Below are 19,508 nucleotides of genomic sequence, written 5' to 3'. Positions count from 1 at the left end.
GCAGCATTTACTGCATGCCTTGAAAATAGGAAATGGTAACTTTTCCCCTCGCAAAGAGCAAGCCGATAGCAAAGCCACACTTTCTTTCAGGTGATCCATTGGGTTTGCAGCAGTAGAGCCTGGTGGCCCTGCAGTGTTCAGTTGATGGAGACAAGTAGTGGAAGACTAGATTTATACATCTTCTGCAGTACATCTGAACAAGGCTGTGCCATTAAAGCTCTGTTTTCATGTGTATAAAGGAAGGTCAAATTGTTTGGTCCCATCAGAACAAGAAGGTAAAGCAAGCCATATTTTTGAAATCAGCAGGGTTTCATGGGGTTAAAAAACAGACAAACAAAATCAAATACGCCCATATACAGAGCAAGACTTAATCCAGGTTTTACATCCCATAATTTTGAAAGTAGCCTTTGAAGCTGTTTAGTGTCTTGTGAAGTCAGCAGCAGGGGACCTATCAGACTTCAGAAAAAAAACTTGAGGAACCATCCAAACTACAAAAATTAAATGTGAAGCTACCTTCTGCTACTATCTGGTGTGTCAGGTTCCACGGACTGTCACGCACATCCAGCATCAGTAATATACGCCCATACTCAAGGGTGCAAACAGGCAATACAAATAACTTTACTGGAAAACTGAGTTACAGCCTGTGAATGAGGGTTTAGCTACGGCCAGCTGACACAACGGTACACACGGCTTGTCCTTGTCTGCAACGCTGTTCGTCTGGAAGGAAGAGTTGAGTTAGTGACCTAATTTGCTAATGGAGACAAGCCCTTATCTGGAAAAAGTCTGTCTACAGTCCTGCCAGCAGAAAGTCTAACTTGAGCATATCACAACTCTTTATGCAAGACTGATTTAGCAAGGATGGTGTTTGGCTTAGCTCTCTACATCTACATACCATGGAGATGTTCCAAAACTACCATTTACTGTAACTTCCCATTTAAAAGGTCTTAAACTCAGCTGTTAGTGAGCCAGGGTGAATCCTACCTTAGCCTCAGCCCTGCAGCTTGCTGTCCCTAGACGACAGGGTATGGCAAGCTGTCACTGCATGTCTTGTATGCCAAGAATAAAACAGGATTCTTCACCGATTATGTTTCCAGTCTCTTCGAATGAGCAGCTCTGTTACACCCATTCCTCACCCAATACATAAGAAATCCAAAACTTACTACAGCAGCTTCAGAGCTCCTTAGAAAAGTGTACGGTGAAGAGAGTTTTTATTGCACCATTCCAGAGAGCTTTACACTCGGGCCAGCACAGCTCCTTACCATGCACAAGAATGTGTACTTATTGTAACACCATCACACATTCGTTCTGTATTTTGGCAAAGGAACGTGGAAACCCCAATTTATCTATAGAAAGAGGGCTGCATCCACTTTTCATTAGTTCCTTCTGGCATCACGTAAGCATCTATATATCCATACTTCTCTTACTTCCTGCCAGCAATGTCCCTGGACTTCAGCAATCTCAAAGATCTAAGGTGCTAAGCCTCCACTCCCATTAACATTCAATAGGAATTCAGGCTTCAATCCATTAAGCACTTAAAAAAAAAAAAAAAAAATCTAAATTAATTTGCCAGCAAGTCCTTTCTTGGCTGTGAATTGTTTAAAGCTGAGGTTCCAAAAACTCTGCATCGCTGCGCAAGGAAAAATCATCTTTGTGCTTATTTAGTGGAGCAACAACTACATGTACAGAAATGTGGGAATAACTTTAGAGTGGGGTAACTTTAAGAAGACACAGTGGAGCACCCTCTAAGGAGAAAACAAACAAAAAAGCTCAATTCTGCACACTCCGGCTGCATGCTAATCCATCCTTTAAAGCAATCCAAGACCTGCTGTGTAAAAAGGAGACCATCGTTCAGACCCCACTGAGTGCAGAGCAGTGACACAGTACCAGCTGCTTGTCAGAGACACTTCTCCTGACCTGCGTATGCAGCATGCAACCTACAGAAAGGTGAGATGACGACCTCTCCAGAGAAGTGCTGTAGTGTAGAACTTTAACCTAAATAGCTGCAACGGTAGTTCCACCGCTGAAGAGCTTGCTTTGCTCTTCAAGAGATACAAAACCGATACCAAAATCTGGCATAACCAATTACGTCTCTGACAGGTTTATTACAAGTACCTGCAAGGATGCACAAGCTTTAGTTAGAATAATTCACCTCAAGCTCCCTGAAATTAAAAGGAAAGGCTGAGGTGCTCTCTCTTTCAGGAGACAAACCATTTTACTGGGTACTAGAAGACAACAGTGTTGTACGATGACACAGTAAAACACCTCAACGGAGTCCTTGGATATTTTAAGGGTGAGCTCTACTTTGTCAGCTCCAATTCAGAGCTTTATTTTAAAGATGCCCCACTAACACATCTTCCCTCACTGTTATTTTTAAACCACAGTTTTAATTCCGGCAAAGGAGAACATTCTTTAAAATGGTCATCATCCTTATGAAGAGCGCAGGAGCATTTTACATGTTGAACACATGTGTAAGAAGAAACAAAAACCTGGCAACAGACTCTTCTTCCTTCTTTCTTAGGCTCTTTACCACTTGATTAAATGTTCTTGACAGGATGATTTTGAAGAAACAGAGACTTGCAAAATGTCATGTGTTACCCGAGTGCTAAATCATTCCACTCCAACTAGAGATACATCAGGAGTTCATCCTGTGTTTATTTCTTTTTTTTTTTTTTCCTTTTTTTTTTTTTTTTAATAAAAAGTGTTGGATTAAAAGAGAATACCTAAACCCCTCTGACGCCCGCAGCTGCTAGAGGCAGCGGGCACAACACTTAGTTCACCACGAACAGCTCGGTTTTGCAGCCTGACACTTGACTAGTTTGTGAAGACCCTTCAGCTCCAAACACTTCAGGAAAACTGGCGCAAGCAGGATTAACTAAAACAAACTGTCAATAACGTGTAGGATAGCAAGGTTGAGAATGCTTTTTTGGTGGTAACAGGATATATTGTACTGGCCACGACTCATATGCTGTATTGGCTCACCAGAGCTATGTTTCTTGCCTTGAATATCTACCTCCACATTTCATAAATAGCATAAGCCACAGGAACTCAGTTTATTTAAAATGAAATTTTAAGAAACTTTGGCTTTCATTAGGGTGCCTCTGGGACATTTCAGATGTGGTGCTGCTTACAGCTGATGGAGAAACTTCTTGAGTCTCTTTAAAAACAAAAAGCAACTGCATGGGAGTGTAACACAGCCGTTAGTGATCACTGGATAGATTTTCACGTACTAGGTGCTCCACACTCCAGTGCTGGAAAAGAAATACAGCCAACTGCCTACAAAGTTAAGTGCTAAAAAGTCCTCCTAAGTTTCAATCTAAGTGTTCTACTTCTGGGTCTCTTAGTCAAGTTGTTTGAGATTATTTATTTATTTTCCCTCCAACTCAGACAGGCTAGTAAGTGGAGCTCTGAATACTAAAATACAAAGTTCATGACTAACAACCACTGAATAAGGTGAGGGTTCTGCGAGCCGTGACCTAGATCGGAGAAGAAATAACAATGCAGGCACGCTGCAACAGACTAAACTCACGAGTTTTCCAGAGCCCATGTTTACAGTGAACAACATGAGTGACCTGGAAAAGTCAGCTTCGGTATCATTTCTGCAAAAGCTCTTTTCCCAACAATAAAGAAAAAAACAATAACAAGTGATAGGAATTTTAATGTTTTAGCCCATATTCGTGTCTCCAAGGCAAGTTGATATTAGGGGTCACTTCCCATGTACAGAGAAAACAATCTTCGTGGATAATAATGATAAAACCTTATGGAATGCAGCAACAACCAAAAAATGTATTCTCAGATGACTACATTAGGGCCAAGTCAATATTAGTCCCACTTCACCCACGCACTGCATAGTCTAAAAATGCTGTCAGCCTGATAAGAATTTCCTGATTCACTTTTTTTTTTTTTTTCCCTCTCTTCCAAATACATCTGATCACCAAATTCAGTTGGAAACTCGCCGGAGCCGCTCTTCCAGGAGAGCCGGGCTGTGCGGCTCAGCACGGCGAGGCGCGCCCGCTCCGCGGGGAGCAGCACAGGGAGCAGCGCGGGTCCCCTCCCGTGTGCGCTCCTGCGCACCGCACCGCACCGCACGGGCGAGCGGGGAGGATGAGGGGGGAGAAGGCGGCAAGAAGCAACTTTTTCCCCCGTCTCGCCTCACTCCAGCAGAGCAAGTCAAATATAAGAATTTTATTTTATTTTTATTTATTTTATTTTTTTTAAAGTCTTACCAGACTCCGTTGCTCTGGGACACCCTCACCAACTCCCCGCATCTCCGAATCAACCCGGGGGCTGCACGGCGCATCGCTGGCTGGCCGGGACGGAGGTCTCCGCCCCGGCCAGCCAGCGATGCGCCGTGCAGCCCGCCGAGGGGGGGTCCCTCCGCAAAGCCCCCCCTCTCTCCCCTCCATCACCCAACCCCACCGCTCACCTGCGGACAGCCCGCTGCGGCTCCGGGCAGATAGCGGGGCGCCCCGCACGCCGCCGGGGGGGCGGGCTGCTGCATGGCCACGTCCGAGCAGCTCATGGCCGCGGCCGCGGCCGCCCCGCGCCGCCGCCACCGCCTTCTTCCCCCTCCTCCTCCTCCTCCTCCTCTTCCTCCTCCGCGCAGGGCGGCCGCGGCGGGGCGCCGCGCAGCGCCGGCTGCCAGCGCATCTTCGGCGCCCGCCGCGCTCCGCGCCCGCACTTATAGCGCGGCGGCTCCGCGGAGCGGCCGCGGAGGGCGGGGGAAGGAGGAAGGAGGCCGCGCCCCCGGCCCCCCTTCTTCACCTCCCCCCCTCCGCCCCCGATACAGCTCCGCGGGCGCGGAAGCACCTGCGCATCCTTTATAAGGCCCCCCCCCCTAAACCCGGCGCTGCGTGGTAATTAATAACTGATGAGTAGATGCTCATTACTACTTTATTATTAATAATTACAAACTTTTTTTTTTTTTACTTTTTTTTTTTTGGGGGGGGGGGGGGCCGCGGGCGGGGTGCAGGTCCCTTTCCCTTCTCATTGCTCAATGGGGATGAGGAGCATCTCACTGCCCAGTTTCTCTCCCATGATCCACAGGCGCACGAGAAGCATGGCCAAGCTGGAGAAGAGGGGACCGTCCCCCAGTCAAGTCACACGCATGGGCCACACACCTCTTCCCAAAGGATTTGCAGCACTGCCTGGAAGTTTGTCCAGGAAGAACCCACTTGCCCCATTAGCTGGAAGGCTGCACACATCACTTGACTGCCCAAAAGGTCTCTCCTCACTCCCCACTTTTGGTTCACAATCTTAAAAATAAATAAATAAATAAATAAAAGAAAAATCACATAACTGCACTTCTCGACTTAAAAAATGTGTAGCAAACCAGGATCTGGCTGTAATGGCTCTAATCCTACTCAGATACATTCGTGGCCTACCTCTGCACACATTCTTGCCTGTGAGCCGCCCCACTGCAGTCCCATACTTGAAGGCTTTTGATACCATTCCTCACATGGAAACGAGTCAGCATACAGCTCGGTAGCATTATCCCAGCTTATAAGCCTAGACACGACCACACTTGCTTGCTCTTGTTTTCTTCTTCTTTGGCCTAAAATGAATTATTTCAAATTTATTTTTAAAAAAATTCCTTTGAAGTGTGCCTATACTTAATAGTTTCCGAAATTGGAGCCTTCAATCAAATATACTAAATTTATACCTTCTCTCTCTCTGTATATATACACACACAAACACACATGCATCTCCTCTGCCAGAACAGTGAGATGAATACACGAGGTTAAAATAGCTCTGTCTGACCCCAGTAGGATTCCCTGTTTATAGAAAGCATTTCTCTGAAGCATTCAACTGCAATACTTTGAAAAAAAAAAAAAAAGATTCAATTTCCTGCAGGTACATTTATTTTATTTTTGGGTATACAGCTCTTAAGGTAGCTATATACCCCTTTAATAAAGCCCTGGTAATTTGTTCCTGATAGTTGTTGCATTTTGTATATCTGCCTAAATGGAGTCAATCTCTACATCAAACTTTGCAGCCAGTCAGAAGTGTCAATGCGTGGCTAGCACGCATACAACACGGACTTTGCTGTGCTGCATGTATGGGCTTCTGAATGGCTTCTTTGGGGAAACAGAAAATTCCAGAGACGATTGCTATCCACCGATCTCCAGTCAGCACAGGCACTGTTACTTTCAGAAATCCTTTCCCCTCGTTTCCTTTTGCCACAAGGTGACCCTGACAACAAAGCAGGCAGGTGCTGGAGGCTGGTGCCGGGAACAGCTCCCAGAGGCGCCCACGCTCAGGTGCTCCTGTGGCCACTCCATCCCCTGGCTCCCATGCTCGAGTGCTGGGCATAATCCTGCCAAGCAGAGCTGCTCAGGGCAGGGAATGGTCTTCCCGGTCGAGGGGAGATGTCACTTAGATCCATCCCTGGCTGAGGGAAAACCCTTTCAGGCACAGTGGTTAGAAGGCCAGATGCTACTTTATCAAAAAATAAGAAGTGAAACAAAACAACATGCTTCTACACTTAATGCACAGTAACAGAAGGTTGTAAAATCACGAGCAGGAGCAAGCTCTTTTCATACTGATTGATTGCTTTGTGGAGAAAATCCAGTGCTGGTCCTTAAAGCAGAACCAGGCCAAAATAGAAATGTATTTGTCATTTACTGTGCCAACACAATGTGTTGAGGTGGGAGTACATTAGTGATCGCTTTACACCCAAGTACACGAGGAGTTTGCAAGAAGCTTACAGATAGTCTGACATACAGAGCGCTGTTTCCCACAGGATGCCAAAAATGCTCAGATATTCAATTAGTACGCATTCCTCATTATTTCAGATCCTGCTGCAATTCCTATCGGATGCCTTCAGGCACGACACAGTGGCACGATACATCATGTCGAGAAGCAGAACGGGACCATTACTAGGCAGATGTTTGACATGATACATCGTGTCAGTCAGCTAGTGGCACTAAGCCATGGTCGAAAATGATTTTGACACGACACAGTGTGTCAGTGCTGTAGCACAAAAACTAATGTGTTCCAAAAATAGGGACAAATTCACCTCTGGCATAAGCAGAAGCAACTGCAGTGACTTCATTAGATTTGCATCTGCTTATGTCAACAGTGAATCTGGCCCGTAATCTGGAATTTATATGAAAGTGTGGTAAGTGGCTGCATTTTCAGATATTTATTATGTTACTTTCTGCCTCCCAGCATTCAAACATCATGAGACAGTTGGGGTAAAACTGCCACCTTTCTCAACTCTTTCCCCTCCACCCCATGAGAAAGCATCCAGTTTCTGTTTTTAGCAGTGTTACAGTGCTCCGGGGTATACAGAGGGTCCTTTTTCAGAGGCAGTTTTGAATTTGCAGATTTCACAAGGAATAAGAACGTTAAAAACAAACAAACAAACAAAACCCACTGCTTTCTGCCTCCATATCATTTCACAACAATAACTGCAAACACGAGGTGCCCAAAGATTATAGCAAACCATAAAATTGCAATGACAATCAGTGTGATAATAAAATAATTTCATGAAATAACAGCCCAGGTGAAGTGTAAGATTTGGTAAGATTTTTTTATATATATACACACACACACACGTACACACACACACACATATATATATACACACACACACACACGTATCTATTTTAAAGGCATTCTAATTTATTGGTGTCCCCTTTCTCTGTTTGGGAGTGAAGAGCACAGCTTGCTGATGCATCACACTGACAAAAGGAGAGGAGGGGAACAGACCAAGTTATGACTGGTCATCTTTACAGAAGAGCAACACACTAGCTTCCTGCTCTAATCTATTTCTTTAACAAGAAATGTAACCAATTAGCTGTACTTAAAGTTCATTTGCCTTTGGTGTGCATTCTAGTTTCTTAAATCCACCAGACCATGTTACTTCTTAGGCCAACTGAAATTCAGCAATGCCAAGGGCAACCCTAGGAAATAGAGACCAGAAAATCCTGATGGAAAACCAGATAAGCACCACAGCCAGATATGGCTAGGTACATCAGCTCTTTGGGTTGTAATGAAAAGGAAGCATGGTTTGCCAGCTGTGCTATAATTCTGACAGAGAGGAACAGTGCAAAGACATAGAAGCAGCAGCAGTTTGCACACCCTCATCGGGAAATCATGTGTTTGGGTGTTCTGAGTTGACCTTTTCCTGTTGGAGTTGCGGGTGCTCACCACTTCCACCTATCAGAAAATTTAGAGGTCTGAATAAATGCTGTAAAAACCTTGCAAGCATTTCAAACCTTTTGAACAGCAGCAACAGAAAGTAAAGGTCCTGCCCCTCCCTTTTCACCATATTTTCTCTTTTTTTTGTTGTTGTTTGTTTGTTTTAAAGGGGATAAATCTGTACATTAAACCATTCTATGGAGATTAAGACAAACAAGTTCTCCTTCATTTCCCCCCTTTCCTCGTTTCACCCTCTGCTGGCATCCTATAAGTATTTAAATCATCTTAAACCACACCCTAGCTAGCTGTGGCTAGCAGTTACAGGCAAAGCCCCTTGGCTTTGCTGTTACTGTCCACTCAACAGTCAAAAATGCAGAGTGTTTTGTTTTTCCTAAATGAAGAGCCCAGCTCTGAAGATACACACTATATCCCAAGGAAATAAACACCAGGTGCTGTCTATGTCTTGTATGTAAAGGAATCGAAAGGGTGAAAATTATGTTCATCACAACAAGCTAGAAATTCTCTGGTAAGATGGAGAAAAAAAAATATTTTGATGGAGCAGCAGTTTTGCACAGACAATTCGATTTTGACAAACATCGTCTAAAGCAAATTAGGTTTCTCATGAAGCTTGCCACACACATTTCTGGTTTCACACCAATTTACATGATGACGGGTAGCCCCACTGGGGAGTTTACTTTGACCCAAGGATTCAAGGGCTCCTAGGCATGTTCCTGTAAAGCTGCAGTACCATCATCACCATGACCTACACTTCCAGCTGACACAGTGCAAGTCCCAGAAGTGCAATAGGCACCAGAGTGCTCTACAAGTACTCGGCTGAGCTCAGGCTCTCCCTGGTCCCCAGGGGAGATGCATGAGGTTGGAGCAGGCAGACACTCCATTTCATTCCTGAAAAGGCAGAATGAAAATATGCTGAGACTGCCCCAAGCATCTTGGGAGGGAGAACAGAAGTATAAGAATTATTTCATTTTCCCAGGACAAAATTTTTATAGTTCTCCAATGAAAAATAAAAAAAAAAAATACTGAAGGGTTTTTGTTTGTTTGTTTGTTTGTTTTTTGGGGTGGGGCTAGTAGTATTCTGTTCATTCAATGCCATTTTCATTCATACAGCACCTTAGGAGTACAAGAGGCTTAATGTTTCCCTTAAAAATATAGCAATTATACACTCACCACTGAGGTTTTGTCCTCTCTGGAATTGGAGGCAGCGGCTCATGTGCAGTAAGTATGCTACCCTGAGATTTAGGATCACTTGATTCAAAGGACAACAAAATACAGCAAGCTACTGGCCAAATTTATGATCATCAGATACATAGCAATCTCTCTGTGTGATGCAAGGATCTGGACACCTCTCTAGTCATCTCCTTCATATTTTGTAATAAAAGGACAGCTGCAGTGCCAATTAGAGCAAAAGTCTATCTTACTTTAAGAACAGCTTTCACATCTCATGTCTGTAATCTTCAGCAATAGATCAAGGACTGTTATTCATTTTAATGCCTAAATGCATTATATTTATTTTTCTTATAATATTTTATGTTACCACAGAAAATGTCTGGCTCCCAAAGAAAGACAGGGAATTGTGTCAACAGCCCAAATTCTTCCTTGAAATGCGAACATTTTCAACGGCTTTAATGGAAGATATGCACTAGAATCCCAGGGCACAATCTGTCACTAAAATCCCCCATCTACATTGGAATTTTTCACCATGTCTTTTTCATAAGGCATTATTAAACATGTTTCCATCTCAGCAGTTGAATTTGGGGGCCCTGTTGCATCTGTGAGGGAAGTGCAAGGAAGCTGGGCAGTAACTGTAAAAGAGAAGGAGAAAGTGGATAAAGTGGCTTGAAACTTTCAGATGCCAGCTGATGCCTTTCTCTTTCAGCCTCCTCACAACAACAGCAAGCAGCACGCTGATGTCTTCCTTCCAGCTGGTGCAATAGCAGCAGCTGGCCTAGTTCAGGGCAGCTTCAGTGTTGTTCCCAGACATCCTGAGGGGTGCTTTGGTGCCTACCTGGCCGTGGATTGAACACAGACTTGTTCCCTGCTCCCCCTGCCAAATCCTGGGGCTGCAGCAAAAGTGGTGAATATGGAGAAACTGGGGATGAAGCCCAGCAGCTCCTAATGTCCAAAATCCTTGGGACAACAGGGCTTTATTATTCTGTGGGCTGGAGACTTGTGACCTGTTCATGAACACTGACACTTTGCTCTGAAATGCCTCCTGTTGTCTTCAGCATAGCCACCCACAGAATACAACAGTAGTCCTCCTGTCACTGGTACAACACCTGTAACTGCTGAATAGCACAGATGTATTTCTGATGAGTTAGGCAGAACACAATACAGAATGCTTGTCAATTTTATGCAGCTGGGGGCAAGCTTGCAATGCCTGGCCTGACATGAAGCCCACAGTAAGCCATTAGCTCAGCAGGACATATAGAACAAATCTGAACCACCAAAGTGAATATGAAGCAGAGCACATTTGCACCAGCTATCTCCAAAGGTTTTGATCCAGTCCAACAAGCCCTAAGGTAGGGCTAAGGCTTTTGATGACACTTTACTGAAATTACTATCCAAAGAAACCATCCCATCTTCCTCACTTGCCTTCACTTCCACTCATGTCAGCACAGATACAGGCACATGTAAGTTTAATAGAACAGGTCCCAGCTAGGACTAACACAGTTTTAATTGAGATTAATTATTGGTATGGAGGAAAAAAAAAAAAAAAGTAATCTTAAAATCTGTGTTTTCCACATCCAGATAATGCCTGGATTTTCTACAGCCACCCCTGCCAGCATAGCTAGTGCTTCTGACCTCACCTCTACCTTGTATTCTGATATCACAATCTGCAGGAGACCAGAAGGGATTTTACATAGCTGTTTCACCATCAGACCTCTATCATTATTGTACAGTTTTGCCACCAGATGTTGCAAATCCATCTTTCACAGGTAGGCTGTGTTAGATAACTCTGTCACGAAAAAGAGTAATTGCAATACTGCTACCAGTTGAGCTGCATTCACTTTACTTCCTCCTCACACCCCCACTTGATATTAGTGGTTTCTATAACAATGCATCTAGAACCACTCTTCATGATTTATTGGATGCGATTAGTGACTATAGGAGCGCTTGATGAACACTCCTGATTGCAGAAACATGGAAATGCAAATCCTTTCTTTGGCTTAAATGACAGAAAGCATTTACTAAGAGAGATGCTGCCATGTTTTTAATACCAAGCACCACTTCCCAACTCTAAATATGTACATTAAATGCAAGTGAAGAGTAGTTTTGTTCCTGTAACACACAATTTCATAAACGCCTATAACAATTTAACAATTGCTTGTTTTTTTTTTTTTTACTCTTTTTGTCAAGTGTATATTAATAATGTAATTTGCCATGCTAGATTACTCTAATAATCAAGACTGTCAGCATTTTCAGTTTCTTTTCATATTTCTCTTGATCTCATTATCATAGGCTTTTCATCAGCTTTTCTTTGCTCATCAAAAGAACATGTGCAAATGGTGAAGGAAAATGGCTAGAAAAATACTTGTAGAGCATTAATAGTCTCTTGGTGAATAAAATGCATGTATTAATAACACTTAACTGGCTGTTCTCTGTTGTCTATGGCATCATTACTTTTCCCTACTCTTAGAGTAATTTGTATTAGTAGGAAAGCAAGTAGTCAAACTGTAGCACTCACGCATAAAAATACTTTCTGTACATTTTACTATACATGTAAAACATATTAAATCACTAATTTCCACAATGGCTATGTGACCTATAGTTGGATACATAGAGGCTGTGGACTTAATCAGCTCAAGCTCATGGTCAGAATTTTTGCCATCCAGGCATGGGCTTAAGCCATGCAGCTAGTTTAGTCTCCTGTATGAAACAAGATTTATTACTATGTCTATTCCTTATTCCATAGGCATCTCTATCTGACAGGATATGACTGCCCTAATGAAAAAAGGTGTCTTAAAGCAAGCAAAACAATCATCCTGAAACTGCCTGAAAAAAAGCCATCTATGGATGAAGTATACTGCTCACCGTGATATTCTCCACGATTCAGAGAGCCAGAGGATGGGGAAAAGAGTAAAATGGCTTTTGCTTCCTCCCAAGCTAAAGTAATCTACTGAATAGGGATAATATTTCCAGAGGCAGGAATAAGAGAGCTGATTAAGCTTCACCACCCACCATCTACCCCTTTTCCCCACAACGGGCTTTTCTTACCTTATCCCTATATACATACACACCTAACGTCTAGAAATTTTTCTGTGCTTCTGCCTTAAAAGTACATAAAACTTATGGTAGAATAGTTCAGTTGACAGGGACCTTCAAAGATCAAACCCAACTTCCTGACCACTTCAGGGCTAACCAAGAGTTAAAGTATGTTATTGAGGGCATATCCGACTGCATCTTGAACGCTGGCAGGCACGGGGCACCAACAACCTCACTAGGAAGCCTGCTACAATTCTTGACCACCCTCATGGGAAATAATTGTTCCCAATGCCCATTCTGATACTCCTCAGGTCCAGCTTTGTGCCATTCTCTTGTGTTTTGTCATTGGCTACTGGGGAGCAGAGACCAGCACCTCCCTCTTTGCCTCCCCTCCTCGGGAAGCTACAGAGAGCAGTGAGGTCACCTCTTGGCCTCCTCTTCTCCAGACCAGACAACCAGGGTGTCCTCCAGCCCTTTTACCAGCCTTGTTGTCCTCCTCTGGATGCTTTCCACTACCTTAACATCCTTTTCACATTGTGGAGACCAGAACTGCACACAATATTCAAAGTGAGGCCGCACTGGTACTAAATATAGCAGGGGAATCACCTCTTTTGACTAGCTGGCTATACTGTGTTTAATGCATCCCAAAAGGTGGCTCACCCTCTTGGCTGCCAGGACATGCTGCTGGCTCATGTTGAGCCTCCTGTTGATAAAAAATGTGGAACTGGACTAGTCTTAGAATTGAGCACTGGGGAACACCTGATGTATTTCAGCTTTTTTTGGAGATCAGTCCAACTTGCCAGGACTTTGTATTTTCTTTGATTTATGCCAGCTTTCCTTAAAATATTAGATATTTTCCTCTAAATTCATCTGTTTAATTCCAAAGTGAGTGAGAGTTGTTACCTCTGGGAAGGTACATTAGAAGCAGAAAAATTGCCTGGGTTAAGAACACAGGCAGAGCAGTACGAATAAACAACTTAATTCTCTGAGTCTATTAGTACCACAATTCCCATGAGCACCATCAGTTTCAGTGAGGCCTTTCCCCCCACCCCCAACCTAAAGCTTGCAGTAATATTAATCCAGAGCACTTAAATAGTACATAACAGTTTATTTCAGAGGTATCTTTACAGTTTCAGCACAGCATCCTGGAGCATCTCTGAAGAAACAGTCTTGAAGCCTTTAATTTTGAGAAGTACCAATTACCTTCCAAATGAGAGAAGGTTACACCACTAGAGAATGAGCCACATTCATTTACTACAAGCAGCTTATTCTTTACAGGCCTTCCACAGAGGTGCTGAACACCAACTGTTGTGATTGCTATTGTCCTCACATCCCAGCCTGAACAGAGAAGCAGCAAAGAGAAGTCACTCACCTGTTCTTGCACTTCTTTCTGAGAAACCCCAGGAAGCACCCTGAGTGGGATACACAGGCAGCGATGGTGAAACATTTCCTCTCCTAGGCCACAGAGTGCAACAACACTCCTCACTGACAGCACCTGCCTTGGAAGGAGAATAAAAGGCTGTTTGTCTCCTATGTCCTTAGCCCTAACCTCTGGGGTCCAAGCCTGCTGCCATAACTCCAAGTTAGAGGTGGTAAAGTCCTTTCACTCGGACCAAAGGCAACTATTCTACCAATGACATCTGATTATTCCCAATCAGGGAACATTTAATAAGCAGCAGCATCTGAGAAAGGAGGGTTGCAGACTCCTAATTAAGCAGCCACTGACATATCACTTTGCAAACTAAACATCCAACTGGGATGCTCGATCTAGCACATATGGTTTGTAAACAAATGAACAGAGCACTCCACAGAGCAGCTCTACACACTGCTACAATGAAATATGCTGAAGGCATACCGCAGAGGCTCCCTTTGCCCTTGTAACAAATGATCTAATGATTCTCAGGAGGAGGAAATGAGGCTGATTTGTAGCTCTCTTCAAGAGGCTAACACAGTTAAGTAAGACTTCTTAATTGCCTGCTCTTTATTATTTAATGCATAAGAAGGTTAAAAAAATCCTTAGGGCTAGATCCCAAAAAGGTATTTAGGTACCTAAGCAGGCAGCTAGGCAGAATTTAGCTGCAATTACAAACAGTGATATTAAAAACCTCTGCTCAGCTGCTGCCTAACTCTGAAGGCTCTTAAACCTAAGTGGGTACCTATTTCAATTTTAAAGTTCTCCAGGTGCCTAGCATTCAGCTTCTGCGAGTGCCAAGGAACATTTTATTCCTGATGTGCCTAAGGTGGCTCACGACAGCTCAGTGCTAAGCCAGCCAGCAGCCAGGAGTTATAGCAGCTTTCTTCCCTGAGAGGTTTTAGCCATGAGGAACATTTGTCCGGTGCACAGGAACATCTGAAAGCCTACCTGCATCTCTTGAATGGGTTATAAATAAAGTCAGCCTAATTACAAATAATAAAGTGGCAACCAAGCAGGTCTGCTCAAAGGCATGTCACAGATTCAGGAGTTGCACGAGGGGAAGCAATACAGCCGAGAGGCAGTCCTAATGCTCTTGAAAACACTTGGAGCTGCAAATTACGAAGGACAAATGAGACACAGAACCCATCCACAGCAAGGCAAGAAGTATGCTTTTTAAATCCCTGTATCTTCTCCATTCAGACCAAAGAATGAAAATGAATCCTTTAAATGAGTGGGACCCGGGTCAGGCTAATGGTGCCATCTCATCAGCTGTGGCTTCTGAAGACACAGCGGCAGCCTGTGTGGCCTTGCCCCATTCAGAGTCCTGCCAGGAACAAGGGCAGGAGCACATCCTCCACTCTACTCGCACATCCCTTCAGTGGTTTTATATGGAGTTCATTTGAAAAATCTTGTTTTTCTAAAGAATAGCATTTGCGCCATGCAATTTAGATACCACCATTTTGAAGAAGTTAGTTATTTTGTTTTGCTGCATATAATTTTATTCGCTTTGATATCTGTTTGAGAGGGATGGGGCTCTTTCACAAGAGTGTTTGGGACTGAGCACTGTTCCTCGTACAATATCTAATAAGCTTTATTGCCATATTTCATTGCTGTGAATTCAGGTAGTGCACTAATAGAACAATGAGATAGACCCTTGAGTGGGTAAATACGGAGTCAGAAGAAAAAAAAGGCTTATGTAAGAGCCTATAAAAGCAAGACAGTTTAGAAATCAGGCAGCTGCTCCATTCCCAATTCCCTCCGTTGTGTCTCAGTATGGACAGACATCAGACCGCCAGATCTCTTATATGCCTTGTTGCATTTTATAAAGTATGGGCATAATAGAGAAAATGGTAAACATAAAATGGATCTGTTAACATGGATCTGTTAACTTTCCTGCTTGTCTTGTGACACTTTAGATTGCTTCATGGGACACTGCACTCCTGGGAGACTTGATTACTTTTAAAATTAAAGTCATGTAGGAAAAAAATGTCCCATAGGCATACCGCAATATTTACTAAGGTAATTGCTCTTTTCTCAGAATATTCAATCTTTGTCGATACATTTCCTTTGTTCTGAGTAGCATCTATACAGCAAAATAATAACAAAATAGGTCTTAAGGGCCAGGAGTACTTTTGTTCTATGCTTTACCTTCTGTCAGTGTCTGGAGATGACTTCAGGACATTGGGAAGATTGCTTAAAGCTCCATACTGAAAATGAGTTGGAAACAAAGCCTGAGGATTCTGCCTCTCCAGAATGAGGGTAGAGCTCCCTGAGCTCTAGAGCAAGGGTGCCACAAGTCTCTGCAGAAGACAAAACTTTCTGAAGTAAATACTTTTCTGAAGTAGAAATGCAAAAATTGCAAATTTCAATATTTTTTTTTTTCTGTCAGATGTAAGGAATTGCTTTCTCTGGGACACACAATGATGTGTATAGCTAGTCTAGTAACCAAACCAACTCTTTCCATTCACACCTGCACCTCTCTGAAAAGAATGTAAATATTATCATGGAAGGTTTTAAACATGTTTATATGCAACAAATAGAATTGGTGTTAAATGAATACTAGTATTAATAACAAAAACTAACACCCATCATGTTCAAAAGAGAATAACGCTGTTAGACTCATTCATAGTGTCCTATCCCCCTCTCCCCCTCCCCCCCCCCCAAAAAAAAAGCACGAAGTGAATTCTGAATTTAAATTAGCCAAATCAGAAAGTTAAGCCATTGTGTATAGTTAAGCAACAACATACACCAATATGTCACTTACCTTTTGTCTCACTATTTATTATGCTTGCGAGTTGCCCAGATGACAACTTGAGTAGGGTTTCATTGACTGTCTGTGTCTAAAGCACCCTTGTAAAGGGTGTTAGAGTTAAAACTTGTTCAGAATGTGAGCATTTTTCAGACAGAATTGCTGAGCTGTTAAACCTGAAGTTTCTTCTTCCAAGGGTTCTATTTCAATGGGTCTTCTTTCCTGTAACAAGCATTCAAATCTTACCAAGAGAAAATGTCTTGTCAAGCTGCAAATGAAAATTTTTAAAGAAATTAATGGTCAGGGGAAAGCTGCCCTACTCATTATGCAAAGCACTAGTGGCAACACAGCCCAATGGGCAATTAATTAGCCTGATACGGGTACATGAAGGAGAAAAAGAGCAGGCACAGCAGGTCACTCAGTGCTCAGTGGCCATCAAAGCAAGACCTGCAGCCACATTCCAGTTGCTCTGTGGTCATGGCCTTTCTGTTAAACCACTGAAGTAGACAAGATGAGTTAGGAGGGTTGATCAGTGTGTTGGCTGTGATCCAGAGACTTGGATTCATCAGTTACTCATTCACTCCAGCAGTAAGGGTAAAGAGAGGCTCCATGGAGAGTAGATGGGTACAGCAGTGCTACCTTTCCACGTTGGCATGAGCAGATGTGAAATGCAGCAGCATGTCCATTTCTGGCAGGACATCCTTTTGGTTTGATGCTGGAAAAAGCTTTACTTTTGTTTAATTTTGATAAGATGGTCTCAAAATCACATAATGTTTTCAAAAGTGTTTTGCAATATGTTTCCTCTTCTCTGACCCATGTTTAGTTCCATAGTCAAGGATGATGAGGGACTCAGGATACTCTCAACTATTCTTTATAAAATAATTTGATATGAAAATGTTTGTTAATTATGCTAATTAAAGTTTCTACCTTTGTGTGTCACGGGGTTCCTATTTTAAAACACAGTTTGGGTACAGTGTGCATATTTGATATGCCAGTTGTACATCTGCTAGGCATCAAGATCTAGTGCATACAAGCAAGAGGATCCGTTTAAGTCTCCCAGGAGTTTTCCTGGTGTAATGTCTGCTGAAGGAAAAAGAGAGGGATAGCAGAACTGCATCTATAATTCATTTATATGGGTCATAACTCTCAGGCAATGATCAATCACTCTTCTCCAAAATTTCTCCTTTTTCTCTGGGGACTAAGTTTATCAGCTGGGAGCAAATTTATCAGCTGGGGGCCAGCCAAAGTCCAGATTTTGAACATGAAGGAAAAGCCACCAGCATCATCAGGATGCAGGTATGAACCTGAAAGAAAAATGAGAATACATCTCTGTCAAGAACAATAGACTCATTTAGGAATGCAGTCTGTCAGAGAAGCTCTCTAGCAGGCTGAAGAATTTTCAAATAAGTCTATCTCATAAAACAAATAAATAAATAAATAATCACATTTATATGGATAGACAGTGTACCTTTTAAGCTTTCTTGCTGATGTAATACCCAGTGGTGCCCACTAGATGGACCTCAGTTTCAAAGAGTTGAGAGGCGGTGTTCTGAGGTGCTAGGACAAGGGGAGGTGGAAGCAGGTTGGTGTTCGGCAGGGGAGGGAACGGCCGCATCCCAGCACTTCAGAAATGCAATATTTCTCAGACAGGGGCTGCAAAATGAATAGGTGTAATTCCAGGACTTCCGACTTTCCAGACTTGATTTTACATTCTGATTGATACATTTCTTCAACAATTTCTTTGGCAACCACATGGACTGCCTATTCTTTTCTATTTAGTGCTTGACACTTACATAGCGATACCTGAATAGTCATTTCCACTGATGATGTGATTTGTTCAATCCATGTTGCTACTGTTTTAGAAAACACAAGCATTGATTGTTTATTTAAGGTTACCTACAAGGTACGAATGGTTGAGAAATTCTGTGATTCTGTGATTATTTTGTCCATTTTAATAACTGATTATAATAAGGAACTGTTGTTGGTCTATATTAATCAAAACTCATGAGTCAGTGTTTCCCTAAAATCATAATTCAAAATTGACTTTAAAAAATACTCTGGGATTTAAGGATGAGCACATATGCATTTCTTGTTAGACTTTGGGCTTCTGAACTTTTGGGTTTGCGGTCTTTGGTCTGGTTTGTTTGAAGTACACCATTTTAGTGTTTTCTTGTTTTCTCAATAACTGTGAGAACAAAATTTGTTTTGCGTTTTAAGTGAAAGGTAAAAAATGTAAAAATAAAAATTAAAAATACATGACTCAAAGAATAGGTACACAAAATGGCAAATACTGCGTGGTTTGCAATGAGAATAACAAGTGTTGGCAAAATTGGAACAAACAATTCTTACTGTTTTAGGCTCACAGTTGGCATTATACATGCAAGCACATTGGTGTTTACATGGCTATGCTTGAAACCTTACATACATTTTTAAACTTAGGCATTAAACATTTTTAAACTTAGGCATTAACTATAAAAGTCCCTTTAAAATTATCTTCAAAATGAGCATAGCTTCTTCTTGATCTGGACACCTCCAGGCTTCAAACCCAGAACAATAGTCGTCATTGGATTTCTCCAAGAAATCCTAGAACATAACAAACCTCTGAAAGAATCATTTTGCAACAGCAGCATTCAAATACTGGGCAGGATTGAAGCAATAAAGAGCTAGTACAGTAACCTGTAGAAAACTGTGGGATCAAAGACACGATTAATTCAGTTTATGAGATCACCCAGCAGTTTCCTCCACACCTACTACTTCCAGGATTAGATTTAGGTTTAAGTCCTTGTTTTATCTAGAGTTACGCATGATTTTGTCAAGCAAAGATCTGGCTTAAAGAAGGAGCTGTCACTGTCTGTGAGTTAAATGAAAACCCTGTTAAGTAACACTACAAAGCACTACTTAACACGAAGAGACATTGTATCTAGCAAGCCAGATGAGTTCTAACCAACCAAACAGCAGGCAGGTATTTTTACCTCTATG

At 42.5% G+C, this 19,508-nt stretch overlaps 1 protein-coding gene and 1 long non-coding RNA gene across 9 annotated transcripts in view; one reads left to right on the top strand and one right to left on the bottom strand.

The window, feature by feature from the left end:
• The window catches only part of VGLL3 (vestigial like family member 3), a 135,122-nt gene extending 117,777 nt beyond the window's left edge, over positions 1-17,345 (bottom strand). For 2 of the 8 annotated variants that reach the window (XM_021271038.4, XM_072025650.1), the window contains exons 1-3: positions 16,545-17,345; positions 15,929-16,080; positions 13,739-13,865 (exon numbers count right to left, since the gene is read on the bottom strand). In XM_021271038.4, the coding sequence (XP_021126713.1) occupies positions 13,739-13,813 (75 nt within the window). In that variant the 5' untranslated portion in view covers positions 13,814-13,865; positions 15,929-16,080; positions 16,545-17,345. Of the gene's footprint in view, positions 1-4,223; positions 4,355-4,423; positions 4,600-4,626; positions 4,646-13,738; positions 13,866-15,928; positions 16,081-16,544 lie in introns of those variants that run through there. The other 6 variants (XM_072025641.1, XR_011804094.1, XM_027449331.3 and 3 more) reach the window with 6 other exon arrangements.
• On the top strand, positions 4,726-5,281 carry LOC119717996 (uncharacterized). Its single transcript, XR_005268507.2, has 2 exons — positions 4,726-4,853; positions 5,044-5,281. It is a non-coding gene; the product is annotated as an uncharacterized lncRNA (long non-coding RNA).
• Positions 17,346-19,508: the final 2,163 nt, after the last annotated feature.

Source organism: Anas platyrhynchos, chromosome 1 (genome assembly GCF_047663525.1).
Source record: "Anas platyrhynchos isolate ZD024472 breed Pekin duck chromosome 1, IASCAAS_PekinDuck_T2T, whole genome shotgun sequence".
In the NCBI taxonomy this organism is placed as follows: domain Eukaryota; kingdom Metazoa; phylum Chordata; class Aves; order Anseriformes; family Anatidae; genus Anas; species Anas platyrhynchos.
The sequence above is the reverse complement of the archived record's forward strand: the minus strand, read 5'-3'. Positions and strand labels throughout refer to the sequence as shown.